This window comes from Mesoplodon mirus (genome assembly GCF_964341445.2).
Source record: "Mesoplodon mirus genome assembly, chromosome: 14".
In the NCBI taxonomy this organism is placed as follows: Eukaryota; Metazoa; Chordata; class Mammalia; order Artiodactyla; family Ziphiidae; genus Mesoplodon; species Mesoplodon mirus.
The window spans coordinates 46193389-46218902 of record NC_138990.1 but is presented as its reverse complement, the minus strand read 5'-3'; the positions used below and the strand labels follow the sequence as shown (position 1 = coordinate 46218902).

The following is a 25514-nucleotide window of genomic DNA, read 5'->3' as shown; positions in this document are numbered from 1 at the left end:
GGTTCAAGGTTTTAGACCAGTGGTTCCCATTAGTTATAGAATACTGAAATTAATACTTCATGTAAAACAAAACACTTTTATTTATTTTTAGAATGTTAGATTGGAGAATAGGCACCAGATGGTCAAGGTTGGGGTACTCTGATAAAGCAGGTCATAAGCACATTGATATCTGAGATTCACCTGACCTAGAATTATGTCATAGGCTGTTTGCGTTAGAATATTGTTCTGAACTTAGCATGCATCAGAATCCCCTGGAGGCCTTAGTAAAATGGACCGCTAGGCCCCACCCCCCCCACCCCCCAGTTTCTGATATAGGGCTTGAATGTCCCATTTTTAGTAACTTCCCAGATGATGCTGCTGCTTCTGGTCCAGAAACCACACTTTGAGAACCACTGATCTGGAATACAGGTTAGGCAGGGATAAAATTCCTTAAGAGAAATGTATAATGTTTTAAGATACTGTGAAGAATGTGGAGGCAAAGCAAACCCTTACCAGGGCTGTTACATATGGAATGTGCAACTGACCCAAATCCGTGGCCTTTGAGTAAATCACTAAGGATACACTGCATTAAGTTAAAGTACAACACAAACAGGGCCTGGCTTTGTACCTGGTTACTAGGTGTAGTACGTACATGGAACTTCAGTAAAGAACATGTGGCTTTAAACCTCTCTTCCGAACTGCAGTGACTATTTGTGATCATTTTCTTATTTGAAATTATGACAAGCAGGCTTCCAACAAAGTTAAAATTAAAAACTATTTATCCAAGTCACCATCTAAAGTAGAATTCTTATTCGTTAACAATGTTTTGCCCACTTTCTTCAATGAACCCTGGTGTTCTACAGTGAGCTACCCAGTGTGAGGCACATTTCATACCAAGATTGATTGATTGCCACGGAGACTCCACTGCCACTCTGGACAAGCTCCTGTTTCCCCCCTCTCTTTCTGCTAAAAGGAGGGGAGCCCGTGGTGCAGGTTCAAAGGCAAGATGCTGGAGAAGTAGAGGCTACAGATCCAGCCTACTAAGTTCTCTCTCTGTTCTGTCCATCAGCAGCAAAAGTATGTGCGTTCAAATGAAAAACTTGCAGTTTTAGGCTTGAAGGGATATCAGCATCCAAAAACAATATCCTTCCTTGCATAAATCCAAGGAAAATGCCAAGGGGAATCAGCATCTACCTGCCAGGTCCAAATGTATTCTATCCCTGGCTTCATCTGAGTCAGGAGATTTCACTAATAAGAGAAACTACTATCCTGAACAAAATTGTCCTTTATAGTAGCCCCCAATCAGAGATAAGGATAGTCCCTTCACACAGAGTTCCAAAATTTTGGACTTTAGAAACTATTTGCTGTTTCTCTTCCAGTACTGTGCCATTGATTCTTGCATAAAATTCTGGAATGCTGGCTCTTCACGGCTTTCCTCTGTAACTGCAAGGAGAAAAGAAGGTTAATTCTTTTTAAACTCTCCCATTAGACAGGTGGATTAGAGCTGCTGTCACCCATCCATCAGAAATAGTACCTTTGACCCTTGCACAACACGGGTTTGAACTGCGTAGGTCCACGTATACACGAATTTTTTTCAATCGTAAATACTACAGTACCACACGATCCACAGGTGGTGAAATCCACGAATGTGGAACCACAGACACGGAGGGCCAACTATAAGTTAATTATACAGGGATTTTAAACTGCGAGGAGAGTGGGTACCCCTAGTCTCCAAGTTGTTGAAGAGTCAACTATATTTCTAAGACACTGTATGTTCACTTCTCCCAATAAGGAAGTATCTCCTAGAAGCAGGCTCTATTTATCATGTTGCCCCAAATGTACAATTTCTTTGACCTGTAAGTGGGGAGAATACCTCCTTCATAAAGTAACTAAAATGAGGTCCCACTCCTACATATTTTTAACTGAGAGAAATGAAAACCTCTGTCCACAAAGACCTGTTAATGAATGTTTAGAGCAGCTTTATTCATGACAGCTAAAACCTGGCAACAACCCCAATGTCAATCAGCTGGTGAATGGATAAACAAAGGTACATCCACATAATAGAACTATTACTCAGCAATAAAAAAGAACATATTACTGATACATGCAATAACATGGATGGATCACAGAAGCATTACACTGAATGAAAAAAGTCAAATGCAAGTTAAATACTGTGATTCCACTTACACAACATTCTGGAAAAAGCAAAATTATAGGAACAAAAATCAGATAAGCGGTTGCCAGGAACTGGTGTGGGGGAAGGGACTGAATAAAAACGAGCATGAGCGAACCTGAAGGGTGATAGAATTGTTCTGTTTCTTGATTATAATGGTTAATTACAAAACTATATACATATGTATTAAAATTCATCAAGCTATACACTTTAATAAAAGGGTGGGATTTATTGTTTGTAAATTATACCTCAATAAATCTTATTAAATGATGCAATTTACATGTTAGTATCCAGCACACTGGAATAAGGAGAAGTTTGCTCTTGGGCACAGCTAGGACCTAAAAGGGTTGTTTCAAGAAATAGATTCTGTCCACAGTCCATAAAACTATGCAAAGTGGAACACTTTTGGGTTTCCAGAGGCATTCTATCTTCAATGCTACAGTCCCTTCTGACTGGTTTAGGTCTGCTGAGGCCTCCTTCTGTATTCTTAAAACAACGATTACAATAAACAATCCTGGATTCCTCAAAATTGAGTTAGGACCTAAAGATGAGAAGACACAAGACTAATAGAAGGTCGTAATCAAGCTCAATATTAACCATTCAGTAAGAAGGCCAGGAACTTTGAATATATGGAACTCCTTCCTGGTGCTGCATCCTTTAGCATGTCCTCTCTCCCCTGTTACTGGCTTCATGCTCAAGGTCTTCTCTCAGTAGCAGGAAGCTCCCGGGCAAACAATGAAAGAATAAGCGGCTGTTCTGTTCTCATGAGCCACCTCAGCCACCTCTCACCTCTGTGGTCAATATCTTCAGTATCACTGTCTGCTTCCTCATCCTCTTCATCCAAGGTTCCCCGAGTCAGGATCAAGTCAGAAGGGTCCAGCACAGGCGATAAGCTGCCTACATAGAAAACATCTATCAGTAGCATGTCATGAACATAGGCCTCCTCAAAAAAGTGATTTTGAATCAATAAGTAACTACGATTAAAAACTGGCAGGATGGGGCCTCCCTGGTGGCGCAGTGGTTGAGAGTCCGCCTGCCGATGCAGGGGATACGGGTTCGTGCCCCGGTCTGGGAGGATCCCATATGCCGCGGAGCGGCTGGGCCCGTGAGCCATGGCCGCTGAGCCTGTGCGTCCGGAGCCTGTGCTCCGCAACGGGAGAGGCCACAACAGTGAGAGGCCCGCGTACAGCAAAAAAAAAAAAAAAAAAAAAAACTGGCAGGATGAAAGTGATCATGATAAAATGCAGGATCTTATCTCTTCTAAATGTACAGTTAATACCACTTAACATTTCTACACTAGTTTATTTCACAAAGTGCTTTCATGAGGCCAGTAACCCAAGAGGTATCTTTTTTTTTTTTTTTTTGTGGTATGCGGGCCTCCCACTGTTGTGGCCTCTCCCATTGCGGAGCACAGGCTCCGGACACGCAGGCTCAGCGGCCATGGCTCACGGGCCCAGCCACTCCGCCGCATGTGGGATCCTCCCAGACCAGAGCTCAAACCCGTGTCCCCTGCACCGGCAGGCGGACTCTCAACCACTGCGCCACCAGGGAAGCCCAAGAGGTCTCATTTTTAAGTTGAGGAAAATAACTCTCAAGTAGCTTGTCTTCATAGTAATAGTAATGTCATTTGTTTGTACTAGCTCTCAGCTTGGAAGAGGCTATGGTTTTTCCTATGAAGGCTAAAGACGTTTGAGCAGATCCAGTGTGCTGATAAGTCAAGAGTAAAAGTGTGGAGCGTGGAACTCACTTAACTGGTAAACCCAGCCAGGTTCCAGCACCTAATCCACCAAGTGGCTTTGCTGTTCTCTACTAGACCTATAGCAATAGCTGTCGTGAACAGAACTTTACTCCTTTAAAGGCCAGTCCACCAATGAGTGTGGGTGAGTGAGTGTGTATATATTTAAATTTGAGCACCAACCTAGGAACCCCTAGAGAATTAAGGACAAAACTAACTCAAACAATAAAAAATGTCAGTAAAGTAGCAGAATAAAAAGACTAAAATACAGAAATGAAAAGTCTTCATAAACACAAACATAACCAGTTAGAAGAAAAATCCCATTTTCAACACTAACGGAGATACAATCCTTGGGAAAAATTTAACAAATTTAACAAAACCTACATGAGGAAAACACTCCTGGAAGACACAAAAGCAGACTTGACAAATATAAGCACATTCCTTGTTCTTAGACAGGAAGAGCAACATCAAAAAGATGTCAATTAATTAATTAATATAACACAATCCCAATAAAAATATCAAAGAGTTGTTTTAGCGAGCTACATTAAGTTGATACTAAAGGTCATTTCGGAAAATAAACGAGCAAGAATAGTCAGGGAAACACTAAAAAAGAAAACTTTGAGGAGGACTAGCCCTAGCAGATATTAAAACATACTATAAAGCCTCTATATGTAATTAAAGCCACACAGTACAGGCAAACAGTCTAGAGGAATAAAATAGGTAATCCAGAAATACATCCAAGTACATACGAAACTTTAGTATATGATACAGGTAGCATCTCATCACTGGGACAAAGGTAGACTTTTTAATAAATCATGTGGGTACAACTATTTATGAAAAAGGTAACACAGACCTATACCTCACACCATACCCAGGAATAAACCCTAAATGGATCAGGGTTCCAAATGCAGAAAATAAAACCATACAAGTACTACAGTAAGACATGAGTGAATGCCTCTTTAACACAGGTGTAGGTAAAGGATTCCCAACTATGACTCAAAACCAGGTGCAATAAAAGATAAATAAATTTGACTACATCAAATTTATACAAAACAGGGCCTCCCTGGTGGCGCAGTGGTTGAGAGTCCGCCTGCCGATGCAGGGGATACGGGTTCGTGCCCCGGTCTGGGAGGATCCCATATGCCGCGGAACGGCTGGGCCCATGAGCCATGGCCGCTGGGCCTGCGCATCCGGGGCCTGTGCTCCGCAACGGGAGAGGCCACAACAGTGAGAGGCCCGCATACCGCAAAAAGAAAAAAAAAAAAAAAAAAAAAAAAATTTATACAAAACAGAAACTTTTGCATGGCAAAATAACACCATGAACAAAGTCAAAGGGCAACTGACAAACAGGGAGAAAATATCTGCAACATGTATCACAGGAAAATGAAGACTATCCCTACCTAGATTAATGTATATTAAAACTAGCGGGGCTTCCCTGGTGGCACAGTGGTTGAGAGTCCGCCTGACGATGCAGGGGACACGGGTTCGTGCCCCGGTCCAGGAGGATCCCACATGCCGCAGAGCGGCCGGGCCTGTGAGCCATGGCCGCTGGGCCTGCACGTCCGGGGTCTGTGCTCCGCAACAGGAGAGGCCACAACGGTGAGAGACCCGCGTACCGCAAAAAACAAACAAACAAAACAAAAAACTAGTGGGTGAACATTTGAAAATTAAAAGTACATTTATCTAATCAAAGCATCACCCCACAAAATACTTATTATGAAGGGAAAAATAACTTTATGATGAAAAAACCTGGCAGACACCACTTTAAGTAAGTGATCAAAGACAACTCATCATCATGTACCTTGTGATATGATACATGGAAAAAACACTTCACATCTGTTAACTTCTGCTAAAAAGGAGCCACCTGAATCGAACCATGAGGAAACATCAGTCACACCCAAATTGAAGAAAATTCTACAAAAATATGAGTACCATACACTTCAAAAATATCAATGTCATGAAACGCAAAGACAGACTAAGGAGCCATTCCAGATTAAAGGAAAATAAGAGACGTGACAACTAAATGCAACACAGATCCAGAATCTTCTCCTGCTATAAAGGGCAAATGGCTACATCTAAATAAGGTCTATACATTAGATAATAGGAATGCGTCAATGTTAATTTCCTAGTTTTTGATAACTACAATGAGGGTATATAAAATAATGCCCTTATTTTTAAGAAAACCTCAAGGGTAAAGGTGCATCATTAACTTACTCTTAAATGATTCAGAAAAAAGTTATATATAATATACAAATATTTTATAAGTATACTTATATATTTATATAAAATGTAAAGCCAAACATATATAACAGAAAGAATAAAGTAAATGTGGTAAAATGTTAACATTTGGCGAATCTAGCTGAAGGGTATATGGCAATTCTTTGCAGTTCATGAAACTCTTCTGTAAATCTAAAATTAGGTCAAAATAAACAGTAAAAGAGGGGGAGGATTAAAAAGTAATTAAAAAAAAAAAGTAGACATCAAGTATCTTGCCAAAGTAAACCAAAAACTACCTGAAAAGAATCATCATATACATATGTATAAAAATATAAACAGAGATAAGATAAATGTGGTATGAGAGACATAGACATTGGATTCCTCTTTAACATAGACGTTAGATATAGGTATGTCCGTAGGTATATATCTACATCTGTACACTTCAAAAATGTCAATGTCATGAAATACAAAAACAAAGGATCCATTCACGATTAAAGGAGATTAAAAGAGACAGCTAAACACAACGCAGATCTAGGATTTATCTAAATTGACTGAGGAACAGATAGATAGATACACTATACAACATTTACTTTATCCTTTTCCCTTTCTCTCCCTTAAACATAAATACCTACTAAGTGGAGGCAAGTGTACCCCGCTCTTAGTTCCTAACACCAGAAGACCCTCCAGTACCTGTGGCAGTCCCGGTGTCCAAGGCTATAGAGCCCATATCTTTCCGAAGTCGTTCCAGTTGTTCTTTCTGCTGCTGGCTCTGTGCACTGGCCTATATACACAGAGGAAAATGTTGTCATATTAAAAAAGGAGGCCCAAGTTAGATGCCAGACTTCTAACTGGAGATGACAAGTCTTACAAATACTAGAGGCAGATAAGGGATGGCTGATGACAGAAACATTGAGCAGTGTGGGCCCAGATTAGCAGAAGTTCATTCCGGAGGGCTCTGCAGACTGTATTAGAGGTTTCAGAAATTAGACACAAAATCATCAAAAGAACCCTCAAACAGACACAGCAGGAAGGCTCAGTGATAAGATGTCCAATGTAGCCGATGGGGACAGGTTACTTGATCATTTGGGGTAAGAGCTGTGAGCTACCTCTCTGTTCTTAAACAAAATTCTACAAGTAGCCTTTAAATGGACCTTGGAGTAGGGGTGGAGGTATGGCACAAGAAGGGCTCAGCATATATAAAAGGAAAAATTACTGATTTTTATTACTTCAAGTAAAGAAAAGAAAAATAATTAAGGGGCCTTTCTGTATCCAGACAGCATACATACAAATTTACAGGTTTAAATTAACAAGTATCTAAAGGATACATTGAGAACCAAAACAAAAGCGTTTATGGCAGAAGGATTAGTACATAGTTTGAGATAGTTTATTCAGTGGCCCTAAAATACACAAACAGCCTCTTTTCTTACCAGCGATTTCTTCAGACGTTCATATTCAGGACGATACTCTCTGGAAAGAGAAACACTTTCTAAATCCCTTTGATTAATAATCTATCCTGTCGCTCCCCTCCACATCACTTCTATTTTCCTAGTACTTTGATAATAACAAAAGATCTCATGTCACCATACATCAGATGTAACAAGTCTTAGTCACTGAGATTCTATCCCTAAGGAATTAAAAGCCAAGGTGCCTGCCCCCTCCCTGAAATCAGCAACAAGACAAAAGACTGACTGCTGATCTGGGAAGATCAACTCTGGGGAGACCATGACCGATGAGTTCACCATTCACTTGGATAAACATGAGTAAAAGATGTTTAAATGATGAGTAAAAGAAGCTAGGCTTACTGGGCTCAGGAAGCCCAATATATAATTATGTCGTTTATCTGGGCAACCATGAAAGGATACAGAAAAGAGTCTATCCTGAGGCTTTGATAACACATGCAAAAAAGCAAAACAAAACAAACAAAAAAACAAACCTCGTCTGATGAATAAAAATCAAAATAATGTTTCTGAAAACCACAATGTGGCTATTAGGCTCTTGCTAAGTATGAAGCTTGCTAGAAAGCAGCCAATTATCAGGCCTAAGGAAAGTGTATAGGTGCTATGACTCCACTTTCCTTTAGATAAATGGAACTCCAGTATTAACCAAGAAAATAGTTATAACAATCATTTATTAAGAAATATGCTTACTACATGTCAGCAATTGTGTTAGGTGCTTTAGATATATTATCTCAAATAATCCCCACAACGACCTTAACAATAAATGCTATTATCCCTCATCTATAAATGAGGAAAACTTGCTAAGGTTACACACTTATTAACTGGAGGAAAAAGAAACCTAAACCATGTCTATCTGACTCCAAAGTCTACGTTCTTCATCAGGGGTGCACCAATGTGGCAAACAGGACAAATCCAGCCCACTGCCTATTTTTATAAATAAAGTTTTATTGGAACACAGCCACACCCATTTGTTTAGGAATTGTCTATAGCTGCTTTTGCACCACAATGAGAGTTGAGGAGTTTCAACAGATAATACGACCCACAAAGCCTAAAATATTTAACATCTGGCTTTTTACAATGTCTGATGACACCTGTTCTTCATCATTCAATACAGTGAAGATTTTATACTCCTATTTTTTTTTAAAAAAGTTAACAGCTACTTGTTAACCCTAAGTGTGGTCAGATCCAGTACACATCTGCATGGCAAATATAATACAAACACTATGAAAACCAAAATGTTTTGCCTGGCAAAGCAGCTATCATATCAGACTTGTGGGTAACTAAGAGTGCCATCAATAGAATGTTCCTTTATCCTCACCTTTCATATTCTTCTGTGGCACTGGCAACTTGCACGAAGAGTTCATCTAAGCCTGTACCCAGAACAGCAGACACACCCACCACCTGCCAAAAGCATCATTAATGCCACTGAGGAAACAACTGTATATTTTTAAATGGCATACATTATTTGGCTCAAATTTCATAAAATCTTCATAGAAGAGGTTTGGTTACTTTAAGAAGTCTCTGGCAAAGAATGAAGCTAAAACAAGACAAAATGGCATACCTACTCAAAAGTGATGGAAATAAGTCCATGGAAAATAGAGAACTGAGAAAGATAGTTAGGATCAAACAAGCAGCAGTTCATCTATTCCCTATCAAATCAAACCACAGTCTGTTCTCTATAAAAATTAGTACCTCAATGTCTTCACTTGGGCAATTAACATACTTGCTGCTACCCACACCCACTTTTGCTTACACAAATCTTACCCATCCTTCAAAGCACACCTATATTGGCTATATCCTCAAAAAATCTCTCATTTCAAAAGTGATCTACCCGCTCACCACTATCAGGTCCAACTTTTAATCTTTCTTAAGATATCACAATATAAGTTACAACAATACATCATGTTTCAACTCTGCGTTTAGCCTCTCTCCTAACTAGACCATAAACTCTCTGAGGGTAGGGTCCGTATCATATTTATCTTTTAAGTCTCTAGTTTTTAATAAGCTATGCCTTAAAAATTACTTTTCAGAAGGTAATGAACTTCCCTTCCAAAATAGGTTCAAAGCCAGCCCTTTGGGTTATGAGGTTATCTGGAGAGACCAACAGCATAAGCAAGAAAGTTTACCCTGAGGGAGCTGTAAAACTCATCTAACACGAGGCTCATTGAACGAGTCAGGTTACTGACGTATGTAGTCTCTTGATTCAAGGCATCTTGGAAAGCCTCAAAATCCTGCATCCATTCCACTGCAAAGCTGTGATCAATGATGTCAGTCTGTACCAGAGAGAAGTCAACTATCAGCAACCAGAGATGAGGTCAGACATCAAACAATGGCAAAAAAAATTTTTTAATTATGTGATGACAGCAAAGAGCAATAATTCATGTATTTTCTTTCTCTGCTTCCCCCATTTCCTCCTCCACTGCAACAAGTCACAAAGAGCCAAGACTGCTGTGCAGTATAAATAATTAAATGAAGATCTGTATATTCCACGTTAGAGCAGACCCTTCACTATCCACTGCCAAGTGACCACGGCCACAGTGGAGGCCAGCACCCTCCAGGCTCTGAAGTCAAGTACATAGTCTCTTGCATTCTAGCCAACAACAGAGAAGTTTTGGTTTTGTTTAACTGCCACTTCCAATAGACTAGCTGTCCCTCCCCCATTTACACAGTCCCGATCCTGAGGGGTAACCTATACGCTGTGGACCAGGGGCTACTCTATCTAGCCTAAAAAAACTTTGGAAAAGAATCAGCGATATATATTCATTCAATTTGATTGAATCCATTTCCTAGAAGTGCTCATGACTTTGCTTCAGGTTAGCTTAAATCTGCTCTCCAGCATCTGAAATAATCCTTCTCACCTACCCAAACACAAGGTTCTGATGAAAAAGAAATATTCAGTCACAACAGGAAGAATCCACTTACTTTATTCATGACCACAATAAAAGGCAGCTTGGTTTTGTACAAGATGCTGAAAATCAAACATTGAGGCATTATTAGTAAAAGCACTTAAGCGCCTGCTTGCCTGTTATCTGATGGAACTGAGTAATAAAAAGGGAGATGGGTTCAGACTCTAAATACAGGTATCCATTCTTACACAGCACTCACATATTCTCCCCTCCCAAGCAGGAAACCACCACTACCATCAAGCAAACAACACACATACACACTCTCTCCTTTTCTTAGAGTAATAATGCTTTGGTACTGATCGTTCGTGTGTGTGTGTGTGTGTGTGTGTGTGTGTGTGTGTGTTTCACCAAATTAACTGTCTCTTAAACAATTAATATGAAGACAAAATCATGCTATCAAACATCAGATTTCTATTTCGACTAGGATTTCTTGTGTTTAACAGGAAGAGACATCCCTAGTCATAATAGAAGAGACAAATCGGGGTGATTGTTTTTGCATACCCCCAAAATAAAATGCAGCATTAATAACGGTCCGCCTTGCTCCTAGGTCTAATGCACTAATATAGCCTAGTGAGGCATGTCCTTCCTCTCCTAATTGCACCACACTTGGGAAAACACGTGCACTTAGAATCATGGATGAATCTTTTTATTCAGTCTCTCCTCATGTTATAATTTCACTCTTCCTATCACAACACAGAAGAAAGGTCTTTAGACCAGGGGCTCTATTCTATTCAGAATTGGATTTCATTCAACTTGGGGCAACTGCCAGAAGGCTCATATTCATTCATCACCTATTCTGTAACAAGCAAGGGAGGAAGAAGAGAAGTGGCTGATAGAGAATGCCAACAGTATATGTGCTTCTTCTCCCGCCCTAACCCAGAGCCCCTCCCTAACCCAGAGCCACTAAAGTGAGTGGCAAGCCTGAATGAAAACCTAGGGGTAAGCACTCAGGACTCAAAAATGATGGAAAAGAAGTGGAGACTTCATACCTTGACATAATACTATGCCCAACAATAACGCGTTACCTGCAGGCATAGAGCATATTGGACATGAAGGTCACTGGGTTGATACTTCGAGATGTGTCCATTACGTAAATGACAATCGTTGGAAATGAGGATGCCTAAAGCCACAAAATAGTCAAAGCTTTAGTCAGAGGGTTCTTGACCTGTCCCCAAACTCTTCTCCTACCTTCCGTGGCAAGGAAGAACCACTTTAGGTAGGTATGCAGAGCTCTGTGACTCTATCCCACGTAAGATCCCAAGCAATAAGAAGCTTTTCTTGTCTGGCTCTCTATTTTCCCTGAGTAAAAAGTCCTAGAATACTCACCAGGGCCTCAGTGATGATTGTCCCAGAAGCTGACCAGGTGAATACCTCAATCTGTCCAGGTGTGTCAATCAAGACATACCTGTGTCAAAAAAGACCATTAAAGAAGTTTTTATTTATGCATTCTGAAAGATATTCCATCCTACAGAACATTAACATCTGGTTACTCAAGACTGAAATAACCTCTTCACACTGCCAAGTCTCACTTCTTCCCGTTGCCCTTAAAGTGCATACCACATTCCCCTGGGTTTTATTCAATGTCCAGTATTCAGGCTCCTTGGCAGGAGCACCAATACATCACTGCTGCAAATGATCACAGAGAAAACTGACAGTTTTAGAAACACACTGCATTAAAAATGAGAGATAAGCAAAACCAGAGTGTAAATCTCTTGGGAAACCATCTGGTTACTTGGTGGGGGGGGGGAGGGTTGGAGGAAAACGGAGGGAGGGAGAATAAGAAAGTGATAACTAAAGAAGAGGGTCTCTTCTTGAGGGGATGAAACGTTCTAAAATTGATTGTGATGATGCTGTACAATTCTGTAACTACACTAAAAGCCACAGAATTGTACAATTTAAGTGGGTAAATTGTATGGCCTATGAACTATATCTCAATAAAGCTGTTTTTAAAAAAGCAAAGATCCACACATACATGGACGATTAATTGACAAAAGGAGCCAAGAACATACAACGGAGAAAGGAAAGTCTCTTCAAGAAATGGTGTTGGAGGCTTCCCTGGTGGTGCAGTGGTTGAGAGTCCGCCTGCCGATGCAGGGGACACGGGTTCGTGCCCCGGTCTGGGAGGATCCCACATGCCGCGGAGTGGCTGGGCCCGTGAGCCATGGCCGCTGAGCCTGCACGTCCAGAGCCTGTGCTCCGCAACGGGAGAGGCCACAACAGTGAGAGGCCCGCGTACCGCAAAAAAAAAAAAGAAAGAAATGGTGTTGGGAAAAACAGACAGTCACATGCAAGAGAATGAAACTAGACCACTCCATACACAAAAATTAACTCAAAATTGATGAAAGACTTGAATGTAACACCTGAAAACATTAAATAAATTCCTGGAGGAAAACATAGGCCATAACCTCACTGACATCTGTCTTAGTGAAGTTTCTGTGGATCTGACTCCAAAGGCAAGGAAATCAAAAGCAATAATAAACAAATGAGACTACATCAAACTAAAAAGCTTCTGCACAGCAAAGGAAAACATCATCAAAACTAAAAGGTGGGAATTCCCTGGTGGTCCAGTGGTTAGGACTCAGCGCTTTCACCACAGTGGCCCAGCTTCAATCCCTGGTCGGGGAACTAAGATCCTGCAAGCTGCCGGGCATTGCCAAAAACAAAAAACTAAAAGGCAAGCTACTGAACAGCAGAAATTGCAAATCATATCTCTGATTAGGAATTGGTATCCAAAATATATAAAGAACACATACAACCCAAAAACAAATAAACAACCCGATTCAAAAATGGGCAGAGGATCCGATTATGTAGACATTTCTCCAAAGACACACAGATGGCCAAAAGGCACATGAAAAGATGTTCAACATCACTAATTATTAGGGAAATGCAAATCAAAACCACAATGAAGTAGCACCTCACACCTGTTTGAATGGCTCTTACCAAATAGATAACAAGTGCTGAAAAGGATGTACAGAAGAGGAAACCCTCGTAAACTGTTGGTGGGAATATAAACTGGTGCAGTTACTATGAAAAACAGTAGCAAGATTCCTCAAAACATGAAGGATAGAGCTAACCATATGATCCAGTGATTCCACTTCTGGGTATTTATCCAAAGAATATAAAAACACTAATTAGAAAAAATATATGCACCCTTATGTTCATTGCAGCATTATGTACAATAGCCAAGATATGAAAGCAACCTAAGTGTCCACCAATGGATGAATGGATAAAGAAGATGTGGTATATACACAGTGGAATACTATTCAGCCATAAAAGAAGAATGAAATCTTGCCATTTGTGACAACATGGATGAAAAACATGAGGGTATTATGCTAAGTAAAATAAGTCAGAAGGAAAGACAACTACCATATGATTTCACTCACATGTGGAATAACCCAGAGGAAGGAAGGAAGGAAGGAAGGGAGGGAGGGAGGGAGGGAGGGGAAGGGAAAGGGAAGAGAAAGTGAAGGGAAAGGGAAGGGGAAGGGAAGGAAACCAACTAACCAAAAGCAAGCTCACAGATACAGAGAACAAATCAGTGGTTACCAGAGGAAAAAGGGGTTGTGGGTGGGCAAAAGGGGTGAAGGGGATCGATTGTATGGTGACAGATGGTAACTGGACTTTTGGGGGGTGATCACTTTGCAGTGTATGCATGTTAAATTATAATGCGTACCTGAAACATTTAAAAATAGCAAAAATTTTGAATAGACATTTCTCCAAATATATACCAATGGCCAAGAAGTACACTAAAAGATGCTCAACATCTGGACTTCCTGGTGGCGCAGTGGTTAAGAATCCGCCTGCCAATGCAGGGGACACGGGTTCGAGCCCTGGTCTGGGAAGATCCCACATGCTGCGGAGCAACTAAGCCCGTGCACCACAACTACCGGGCCTGAGCTCCAGAGCTCGCAAGCCACAACTACTGAGCCTACATGCCACAACTACTGCAGCCCACGTGCCTAGAGCCTGTGCTCTGCAACAAAGAGAAGCAACCACAATGAGAAGCCCACGCACTGCAACTAGAGAAAGCCCGTACACAGCAACAAAGACCCAAAGCAGCCAATAAATAAATAAATTAATCAATTAATTAATTAATTAAAACAAAAACAAAAACAATTACAAGTAGTGACCAGGATGTACAGAAAATGGAACCCTCCATACATTGCTGGTGAAAATGTAAAATGGTACATGAAGCCAGCAGGAGCTTGGAGGAATGGGGAATAGAGTGACTGCTAATGAGTTTGGGGTTTCTTTTGGAGATGAAAATGTTCTGAAATTAGGTAGTTCTTTTTTTTTTTTAAGATTTTTTATTTATTTACTTTTGGCTGCGCCAGGTCTTAGTTGCAGCACCATGGGATCTTCGTTGAGGCATGAGGGATCTTTCGTTGTGGCACGCGGGATTCTCTCTAGCTGTGGCAAACGGGTTTTCTCTTCTCTAGTTGTGGCGCAGGCTCTGTAGTTTGCGGCATGTGGGATTCTCTCTAGCCATCGCGAACAGGTTTTCTCTTCTCTAGTTGTGGCGCGGGCTCTGTAGTTTGCAGCACGCGGGCTCTCTAGTTGAGGTGCGAGAGCTCAGTAGTTGTGGCTCGCGAGCTTAGTTGCCCCGTGGCATGTGGGATCTTAGTTCCCTGACCAGAGATCGAACCTGTGTCCCCTGCATTGTAAGGTGGATTCTTTACCACTGGACCACCAGGGAAGTCCCTGAAATCAGGTACTTCTGGTCAATGCACAACTTTGTGAATATACTAAAAACCACTAAACTGTATACTTTAAAAGAGTGCACTTTATGGTCTGTGAATTCATATTGCAATAAAGCTGTTACTTTAAAAAACTACTCTAGTATGATCCTATTTTTGTAAAAACACCTTATCCATCCATCCTTCTATCTATGTACATGTGAATAGAAACGCTTGGGATGACAGTCACTGATAGCAATAATGATAATAATGATAGCTATTTCTAGTGACAAGAAGGGTGATAGTTTCATCTTTTAAATACTACATATGGTAGGAATTATTTATAGTAATAAGACTATATCCTTTTTACAAAAATAATAAATTGTCTTCCTTTCTTTTAAAAAAGCAAACCTATTAAAAATTTAACAACAGTTCATTGTGGGTAATGATAATAAGAATCTCCTATTTTATATTTTGATACTTTTTAAATTAAAAAATATTCCCCCTGAATCATGTAAATTATATTAATTTAAACAAGGATTAGAAAGGTATTTCATAGACTTTAATGCCAACAAGCAAGAGAAGGCAAGTGGGCAAGTGAATGTGGACTCAAATTTTCAAAATACCTCCTAAGAAGCTGGGAACATATACCAAAGTGATTGGGGGTGGGATACTATTAAATTGAGCTCTACACTGTAGAGCGTCTTGTCGCTCTTATTTATTTATTTATTTTTGGCCGCGCCATGGCTTGTGGGATCTTAGTTCCCCAACCATGTAGAGCATCTTAATGACTGTCTTCTTGCCAACAATTTTTTCACCTATCATGGTTTCATCTCTAACTACTCCCTCTCAGAACTTGATAGTAACCCAAAATCCTTCAAAAAACCTAGAAACATGTCAACTACAGAGTAATAAATAGGCATTAGACTGAAATCACTTACTTAGACATGTTCTGGGCCTTCTCAATAAATTTCATCACCTAAAAGAAAAAGACGCCAATTACAACAGAATCCAAGTTCAACAAAAAAAATCACAGGGCCCTCTCAAGAGTGGCCCACCTGCAGGCACCATTAACGATTGAATCTCTATGTTCTCTGTCTGAGGACACCAACTAACGTGCTCATGGAACCAAAGAAACATAGCCACACCTGCTGTACCACAACACCCTGGAGCACAGGGCAAGGCCTAAGGAGCTGAAGACTTGATCTGTCCCTGCCAAGTCTCTCTCTTGGTGCTTCAGTAAAGCGTTAACAGCCTGAATCACTGAGTGAAATCGGGGTAAAAAATCAGTGATTGCCAAACACTCTTAAGGAAGTGGAATGTGACAGAGAAAACATAACAGATGACAACAATTTGTCACAAGTGAAAAGCCCCATAATTGTTCCATTCCCTGCCTGGTAGCCCATCCCACTCCCCATCCCTCCACCCCATCCTCAGGGTAACACTGCAAGCCAATAACAGATCAAGAAGAGAACCCAGGTCTCTTAGGTCTTTGTTTTATTGGCTGCCACAACGTTCAATGTGAAGTCTCTCACCATGTTGATCATCCTCTCATAGCCTACTTCTTTGTCCACCAAAATGCCTCCTTATATTCTGTATTGACATTAAGGTTGATTGCCCTTCTTTCTCAGTGTGATCAAGCTAAGCCATTTAAGAGTCACAGGTTTTGACACAGCCATGTCTATGTAAATGGAGACAGACATACCTGATCAAATCTGGTAGCAAAGAGATTGAGTGAGGTCACTATGCCACCATTGGGTCCAAGTCCATACCTAGACACTAAGTTGAGGATTTAAATTGCTTATAGATCAATTTAGATAAAGTTTATTATCTAGACAATCCCTCACAAAAACAGCATAACATTAGTGTTCAACTGACTAGTATGTATCACACAATCTTAACCTCATAGGGAAACGTTCACTATCGATGTCTACCTCATTCATCGTTTAGAAATGGCCAGGCGAAATGGGGCCAAAATGGAACAGGCAGGTGTATCAGGCACTGACAGCCTGATGGCATTAGCCATGAAGATCATTTATATACCACTCTTTGCTCTGATCCTCACTCATCAAGCCACCTGAGGACTAGAATTAGTCTTCCTATCTAGACTTACCTATAGGGAAAGTACACATTTCACACAGCAATGTACTAAGAGTTGATCTTACTCATCTTTGAGCTTCCCAGTCTAAGGGGATGGTGATCAATGGACGCATCCACCAAGGCAATACTCCCTTGTGGGATCCAGGCACGCCCCCAGCTAGCCTCTCCTTCTCTGTGCTAATTACAACAGCCTGCAGTTCGGGACAAAGGCAGAAAACGGAACTCACAAGCTGAAATAGGATTTCTAATCACCTACAATGCTTCTCCCCACATTCACCTTCCCTCCTCTTCATAATATTACCTGAAAGCAATCGAATGCTTTTACTAGTATATTTCACAAGGGAAGGCACAAACACTTTTTTCAAAGCTACACAATACACAGACAGTAAGTAGCCAGGGATGAGCCAACAACCAAAGTAGATGTGAAAAAGGATACTGTTTCATGACTTCTTTATACTTCACAGTGTCACGAATATCTGGAGGGAAAAAAAGAGAGAATGAAATGGAATTTAACACGTAAGAAACAATACAGTTTGAGACTCTCCACCTATAATATCTAAGCCAACAGACCTCTCAAGTCATCTCTGCTTCCTCTGAGCAAACAAATCAGTTTCTCTCTTAGCATCCAAGGTACTTTTCCAATCTGTTTTCTAAATTTTCAAGCTAAGATCACTGAATTCCAACAGCAAAAGAAGCAAGCTCAGGAAGAGACTAGGAGGACAAAAGGTACCCTGCAAGTACCTTCCCTCCCAGCAAGAAACTGAAACTAGCTTTTGAGGCTTCTATTGTCAGCACTGTCTTCTAGTAATTTATCCAGCTTCACACTGGCCAAGGACAACTGCCAAGTAACCCAAGAAGAATGTTAGGCTAGGAGCTCTCAAGTTATGGTAGGGATGTCTGAGACAAAGAGAAAAGTTTTATACAACTTAAATACCTTCTCAGTGACCATATACATAGAAAAAGGGAGCTAAATCAAGAAAAAAGGTTTATTGCTTACTCCTTGCTTACTGGTAACAAAGGTAATGCAGATAACATTTTTATAAAGGCATTAACTTGGGAAGTGGATGGGTGGGGAGAGAAATAGGTAATGGAGATTAAGAGGTACAAATTTTCAGTTACAAAATAAATGAGTCATGGAGTGAGATGTACAGTGTGAGGAATACAGTCAAAAATTATATAATACCGTTGTATGGTGACAGATATTAACTAGACTCATCATAGTGGTCATTTTGAAATGTACACATATTTCAAATTACTATGTTGCATACCAGGAACTAAATACTGTGGCAGGTCAATTACATTGCAAGACAGACAAACCCACAGAAAAAGAGATTGGATTTGTAGTTACCGATCTACAAATCGGTAGAGGGTGTGGAGGGAGGGACAATTGGATGAAGGTAGTCAAAAGGTACTAACTTCCAGTGAATAAATACTAGGGATGTAATATACAACATTATAAATGTAATGAGCACTGCTACACGTTATATGTGAAAGTTGAGAGTTCTCATAACAAGGAAAAAAAATTTTTTTCTATTTCTTTAATTTTGTATCTATATGAGATGATAGATGTTCACTGAACTTACTCATGGTAATCATTTCATGCGTTTGTAAATCAAATCATTATGCTATACAACTTAATCATATACAATGCTGTATGTCAACTATATCTCAATAAAACTAGAAAAAAAATTATTTGGATGGAATTTTAAATAAAAAGGAAATTGGTCTGTCCAGTAATATCTAACTAAACCTATTGAGCAGTCAGTAGACCTATATCCCATCAACTATTAGAGTTCCAGCCTTTAAGTGAAAAGATGGAATTTTTTTGTTTTTTCAAAATTCTTCCCATAATGATTTCTGCTTCTTAATACAAGGTCTTCCTTAATTAGTATGTTTGGGGTACAAGCTTAATAGGATTAAAAAGAGACCAGGAGGGAAAAGACTAACATCAAGGAATAGTCTGAAAATCAGGAAACCTAGATCCTATCAAGAATCAGGGGCTTCCCTGGTGGCGCAGTGGTTGAGAGTCCGCCTGCCGATGCAGGGGACACGAGTTCGTGCCCCAGTTCAGGAAGATCCCACATGCCGCGGAGCGGCTGGGCCCGTGAGCCATGGCCGCTGAGCCTGCGCGTCCGGAGCCTGTGCTCCGCCACGGGAGAGGCCACAACAGTGACAGGCCTGCGTACCGCAAAGAAATAGAAAAAACAAAAAAACAAACAAACAAAAAAAGAATCAGGACACTGGATCCCATCCATTCTTAATCTTTTTTATACAGTAGTCAGGGACTCCTCTACAAGTCTGATGATAAGAGGGAAGGAACCCCTCACCAAGACAATGCACACAGGCATATATACACATATTTTCCCACGTAACTTTGCAAGATTCCTACAGATCAGTAAGCAAACTCTGCACAAAACCCACATGCTCTTAACTTGAAGGAAAAAAAACTATATAAACAAAGTTTATGTAACAGAGCCTGCTGAAGGGTTTACGGCTTAAAATCCAGAGGACTGACTTTCTGTCATTTCATTTTCCCAAAGAACCATAGTCTGACACCCTTGGGTCAAAAGAGGTAGAGAGAATGGTAGTGGTAAGGAAAAAAAGGAAATTTAGAAAGAGGGAAGGAGTAAACAAAGAGAAAAAGGGAATCAGGAAGAAGCCTGTTTCAGGATGCTAGCAAATCCAAGGGAAACAAAATTAGGCAGATTAGAAAACATTAAAAATGGAAGCATTGAAGACTCATAGAATAGGCTGACAGCTTTCCATCCTCTGAGAAACTTCACACAAGTTCTGGTACAGTTTACTCACCAATATTGGCAGGAAAGGGAACTTCATGCACAGCTGGGTCCAGGTTGATCACATAAGGTGGACACCCTTGACTATGCAGATATCCTGTGAGCCTCTGCAGACATATGGGGAGAAGGATGGACTGAGACCAAGAGGCATGATAAAGGAAAAAGAGAGAACTTCCACCCCTTAATCCAACTTACCAGAATTCTGCACTTCCATTTCCCTCTACCTTAAATATTCGTTTCTGATCTCCACCTCCAACATTCAGTCTCAGTTGAAACGCTACCTTTCTTCATCACACATCCAACAGAGACTCCTCTACTCTCCGTCACTTATTGACTTGGGGGGTGGGGGGGAGCGGGGGTTTCTATCTCCCCCACAAAAAAAACATTAGCTCCATTTAAGCGGGAACCTTGTTATTTCCGCTATATCCCCAGTGCCTGAAACATGGTAGGCACCCCAGAAGGAATTCTTTAGGAAGCTACACCGAAAGCCTGTGTGCAAGCACTCTATTAACAGCCAGAATTACTTGTTAAGCCTCTGCCTTCGAGGAGCTGGCACTAGCGAGGCAATTCCAATACCAAGTACTGTCGTCACAAATAGGCACTGAGGGTACGCAGAAGAGAGGCTGAATGAACTCAGGCTAGGATCTGAGACGGCTTCGCGGAGGAAGAAACAGGGGTTGCTGGCAAGTCCCTGAAAGCCAGGCGCCGGTACCCTCCAAACTCCCCAGAGAGACCTCCCTTTCTCCCCTGGCCTTACGCCTGCCACAGACAACTTCTCGCGCGCTCCTACTACGCCCACGCCGTGCGGGTCACCTGTACAAAGGTGGTTTTCCCAGACCCCGCCATTCCCAACACCAACAGACACACTGGAGGCCGGGGAACCCCGGAAGCTTGCGGCTCCGTAGCAGCTGCGAGCGCGGCCATCTTGCTCCTGGCTCCGCCCACTCAACCATAGAGAAGCTCGTAGCTAGAGAGCCTCCCGTGACGTTCGGAACTCTGAATGAGACTATTACAGAACAAACGAAACCGAATCGAACCAAACCGGCCAGAGAGGGCAGGGCCAAGGGCCTAGGCGTGCGCCTTAGCTCTGTCCGTCCTGACCCGGATGGGGGTCCAACTAAGGACACAGGTGGGGAAGTGGAGACACTGGAAGGACGACTGGAGTAGGCCACCTGAAGAGCCGCTCACCGTCGTCGGGCAGGGCCTGGGAAGGGCAAAGCTCTGGACCCCGGGCGGGCGGGACGACAAGGGACCTCCGGGGTCCCACACTACGAAAGTGAAGAGAGTGCCTTTTCCTGTCGGTCCCCCGAGAGCGGGGAACCGAGCCGCCGGAGAACCGGCCGCTAGGGCTCGTCCGGCGGCCGAAGAGGTTAAGCGGCTCAGGGCTGGACGTGCCGGGACCCGGGCGGGATGCGAGCGCCGGAGTTGCTGGGCCCCGCCAAGAGCCGCAGAGACCAGCCCGGAGAAACTGGAAAAACTCTCCGCACTGGGACGCCGTTTCCGCGTGTCGCCAGCCCCAGACCGTAGGGCTCTCTCCCTGGCGGTCTCCGCAAAGGTGCACCGTGACTTTGGGGAGGAACGTTTGGATACCGAGTTTGTCAAGTAGGTACTGAGGGGGCGCTTCTCTCCACCCAGGCGCCCTCGGCACCCGGAAAGGTGGTGAAAGAGCCGAGCCATGTATACACTCCTACTCCCGACCGCCCAGTTGGCTGCGGTGGCCCTTTGGAGCAGCTGTAGTGTTCAGTAAGCCGTGAGATCTGGGGTTTACACCCAGGCTCTGCCGCCCGCTGGCGGTGTACATCGTGACCAAGTCACTTCAGTTCTCTGAACCTGTTTTCTCCTCTTTACCCTCGAGATACTACCTCGCAGGGTTGTAGAGACGGCATATTGTCAGTTGTAAACTACACTCCCTCGTCTTTACCCCTAGCTCTGTCCCCCGTGCCTTGTGTGAGGAACATCGTAGGTGCTCCCAAATAGTTGGGATATGAATTAAAGTACGTGTGCATTTTAAAAATTATTTCCTCATTTTTCGTGAAAATCATGGGGGGATGTCTCTCTTGTTCTTCCTTCAGGTTGGCTGAGGACTCCAGTAATTCCCTTCAACCGGATCTTAGTTTCATAAATAATTTTCGCAAGCCAGAGAAGCTAGCAAAGGCAGAGAAGAAGTTTAAAGAAGAGGCAGTAGTGGAAATGATGAAGCTAGACAAGCAAATCAAAAAAACTCAAATCCGACTAGAACCGTTAGTGGTGGAAACCAGGCAGCTGCTGGGGGAAAACGTACGTGTCGAGGAGGAAAACCAGTTCTTTCTGGAATACCCGACCAAGCAAACAAAGGAGTCTAGACAGCGAACCGAGAAGCTGTGGAACTACTATTCACAACAAAGTGGGCAGATTGAACAAAGGAGACGAGAATTAACCTCCAAACATGCAGGAAAAAATTCAGCGCTTAAAACAGAGCTCTTGCAGAAAGAAAAGATCGTATGCGATTTAAATAAGCAGTCGGAGGCAATGAGGGACGTTTCGATAGTAAAGGAGAAACAGGAGAGAGAAATTCAGACACTACAGCAGGAGATAAAGAAAACCCTCGCTGAGACAGCTGCAAAGCAACGGGCCATGCTGGTCCAGTTCGTCCAGGATAAAGCACTACTGGAGGCACAACGGAGTGAGCTAGCTGCAAGGCAGCTGGGAAAGAGACCAACAAAGCAGCTGAAGAGCAAGAACGAGGCATTGGAGAGGGCAGCAAAGCAGTACACTTCCGAGTTCCACAGCAGCATTGACAGACAACACCAGCAGTCACAGAAGAAACTACCGCAGCTAATTCAGAAAGGCCAGAAGTTGGCGGCTACTCACAGCCGTTTTAAAAAGCAGCAGGAGCAGCTGCAGCCAGATCAGTGGTACCTAGAGTGCTTAAGCTGGGGGAGGCAACGGCTGCATGAAAGGCGTAATCCGTGCCCAAAAGGACAAGGTGCTCCAAAGACCATACTGAACCCTGCCCTAGGCACCAAATCAAGGACGCACCCAAAGTAATTCCTAAAATAACACGAAGTCAGGAATGGAGCAAGGGTTCTTAGGTGCTACGTAACATAAACCAGGTTAGGAAGGCTTGGGGATCTCAGGGTGCTGCGGTTAAGTATCCATCGTGATGTGTTAGTGTGAAGGATTAGGTGTTCTTCTCCAGCAGTACTGCTAGATTATTTGTGGGACTGGCTTCCCTTAAAGTTAGGTTTTTCTTTAATTAGCTCTTGGTAATAAATGGGCTGTTCCTCACACCTCCAGATAACCCAGTACCATTTGTCAAAAACCCAGAAACTACCTCAAGAAAGCCACCTTGAGGGCTTCCCTGGTGGCGCAGTGGTTGAGAGTCCGACTGCCGATGCAGGGGACGCGGGTTCGTGCCCCGGTCCGGGAGGTTCCCACATGCCGCGGAGCGGCTGGGCCCGTGAGCCATGGCCGCCGAGCCTGCGCTTGCGGAGCACAGGGGTGCATCAGACCGAAACTCTCCAGACCACCCAGTTCCAGAAACTGACCTGGAGACTTTCCGGACCACCCAGTTCTAGGAACTGACCTGGGGACCTTTCACCCGGCCCAGCCTTCCCGCCTTTTGAGGGGCGGGACTAGCGGTCCCAAGACATATTGCCACGATACCCGAAGAGACCACCAAATAAGGAATACCCTGCGCCCTCCCAGATTCACCACACCCCTTTCCCTTCTTCCCCTATAAAATCTTGCCCAACCCTCGCCCGGGTGCGACTTCTCTGGCCCCTTTCTCTCGGACCAGTGAACCTCGCCGACCAGTGAACCTCGCCGGGGAGCGCCCCCTAACAAAGCTCACTTGAAGCTTTCCTCTGTTTCGCGATGCCGTTAAGATCCGACCTTACAAAAACCACCTTGAGGAAGTGACAGGAAAATAGTTGTGTAGTGTGTTTCACCTAGCTAAGTTAGGTTTCTTTATAGAAAAAGCCCCCTGAAGAATAGCATTTCAGATTGTTATATTCTGCTTTCTGCTCTGTAAACAACCAATGTCCATGTATCCTCACTTCTTTGGCCACCTTAGCACACAGTGTTTTTAAGCTCTTTGTAAAGTTTGTGCTGGTGATCAGGTAGCTGCTTCTACAGTTTTCTCATGATTGAAAAACTCTTAACAGCAAGTGTAATAAGCCTTAGGCAGAGTAACCTGTCTGATGCTCAGCCCATACCATTTTTGCTTTGTGTAAACTGTGTGAAGGGAAGAGAAGATAGAGGTATGTATACCTGGTCAGTTTTCTGTGGAGAAATACCTCTAGCCTGAATGAGGTGACTGAGTGCTTCTGCCTGTTTTAGGAAAATGTATCAAAAGAAAGTTTTCATATATTTGGAGAACTTTCTAAAGAGTCTTTTGCCATCTCTTTCCCAGGCAACATCCTCAGTTTCTAAGATGACAAAGATGACTGAAGTTTCCATAGAGTGAGCACTTTAGCTTTAGGTCACTTATTACGTTTTTACTGCATAAGCACTTCCTAGTCCTTGAAATGCGTTTTGTTATTCATGTGTACCCTCTTTATGCCCCTTCAGTAGAACTAGGAGTAGTATTTTAAATTAATATAGACTTTTAGGGTAGTTATATTTTTGGCACTTAGGACATACTGATGGTTAGATCGGGGATTTCTTTGAATGCTGAATCCTGGTACAGAAATATAGCCTGACATTTTAATGTTGCTCCTTTATGGTAAAACAGAATCAACTTAATATTTTCAAGAAATTGTCAGTGATGAAAAAGTTCATAATGGTTTTCCCAGATTTCAGTTTTATTCATATGTAAAATGAATTCTTGTACAATTAGATTCAGAAAAGGATTCTGCCTCAATGTGCCTTAACTTCTAGCTTTAACAACTTTTCTGTTAAATGTGTAATGTCTCGGTTCTTAAAATTTTGTTGTTATTGAAAATAAACTCAGGTTATAATATACCCACTGATTTCATTATTGTTCCAATGTAATGTACCTTCTACTTACCTCTTCTCACGTCTTACCAACTCTGCATGTCTTCTTCATACTAGTGTGCACATAATAAAAATGCAGTTTTAGTGCACAAAGTAGAATGTTAGGTAGCACATAGTTGCCTTAACCTGAATAGTTCTATTCAGTGGAGCTGAAAATACAGAGAGCCTGTTTAAAAACATGGTATCCAAGACACATTCGAAACCGTTATTCTCTGTCGATGCAAAAACCATAGGAAGATATAAAACTAAGGATAAGGAGCTGGAAAGAGGGATGGGTAATCTTATTATTCTGCTGTTAATTCCCCCTCCTGCCAGTGCTGTCCAGATGAATTAATTCAGGAGTGAATAACTTCCACCCTGTCTCAGTTTATTTTGAATTCCTCATCCCAGATAATGGATCTGATCTGGTGTACTGCTTCTGGCTGTCCCTTTGTGAGGCCTCTGAGGGCTTGAAAACTTTAAAAGGGTGAGTCATCTGATAAAGCAGCAGTCACCAGCC

The 25514-nt window shown here is 42.2% G+C and overlaps 2 protein-coding genes across 3 annotated transcripts; one reads left to right on the top strand and one right to left on the bottom strand.

The window, feature by feature from the left end:
• Positions 1 to 56: 56 nt before the first annotated feature.
• Positions 57 to 20998, bottom strand: GPN1 (GPN-loop GTPase 1). Of its 2 annotated transcripts, none has more exons than XM_082643112.1 (14): positions 20852 to 20998; positions 20052 to 20145; positions 17680 to 17719; positions 16849 to 16915; positions 16085 to 16122; positions 11794 to 11872; positions 11493 to 11587; positions 10484 to 10529; positions 9688 to 9834; positions 8880 to 8962; positions 7532 to 7571; positions 6795 to 6885; positions 2942 to 3049; positions 57 to 1422 (listed from the first exon to the last, which is right to left on the bottom strand). In XM_082643112.1, the coding sequence occupies exons 1-14, from the start codon at positions 20960 to 20962 to the stop codon at positions 1337 to 1339; spliced, it is 1125 nt and encodes a 374-aa protein (XP_082499238.1). In that variant the 5' UTR covers positions 20963 to 20998; the 3' UTR covers positions 57 to 1336. The 2 variants fall into 2 exon arrangements, with proteins under 2 accessions (XP_082499238.1, XP_082499239.1); XM_082643113.1 differs by lacking the exon at positions 20852 to 20998 and adding an exon at positions 20234 to 20808.
• Position 20999: 1 nt separating this feature from the next.
• On the top strand, positions 21000 to 24967 carry CCDC121 (coiled-coil domain containing 121). Its single transcript, XM_082643110.1, has 2 exons — positions 21000 to 21640; positions 22111 to 24967. The coding sequence occupies exons 1-2, from the start codon at positions 21144 to 21146 to the stop codon at positions 23063 to 23065; spliced, it is 1452 nt and encodes a 483-aa protein (XP_082499236.1). The 5' UTR covers positions 21000 to 21143; the 3' UTR covers positions 23066 to 24967.
• The last annotated feature ends 547 nt before the right edge of the window (positions 24968 to 25514 follow it).

What these genes read in the sequence shown, in the direction of transcription:
- GPN1 (XM_082643112.1), bottom strand. Translation starts at nt 20,962, where the DNA reads ATGGCCGCGCTCGCAGCTGCTACGGAGCCGCAAGCTTCCGGGGTTCCC. An exon ending in TTATTGTGGTCATGAATAAA is followed by an intron (nt 9,835 to 10,483) that starts GTAAGTGGATTC and finishes TCTCTGGTACAG; the next exon opens with ACTGACATCATTGATCACAG. An exon ending in TGAAGATATTGACCACAGAG is followed by an intron (nt 1,423 to 2,941) that starts GTGAGAGGTGGC and finishes TTCTCCTTGCAG; the next exon opens with TTACAGAGGAAAGCCGTGAA.
- CCDC121 (XM_082643110.1), top strand. Translation starts at nt 21,144, where the DNA reads ATGGGGGTCCAACTAAGGACACAGGTGGGGAAGTGGAGACACTGGAAG. An exon ending in TTGGATACCGAGTTTGTCAA is followed by an intron (nt 21,641 to 22,110) that starts GTAGGTACTGAG and finishes TTCTTCCTTCAG; the next exon opens with GTTGGCTGAGGACTCCAGTA.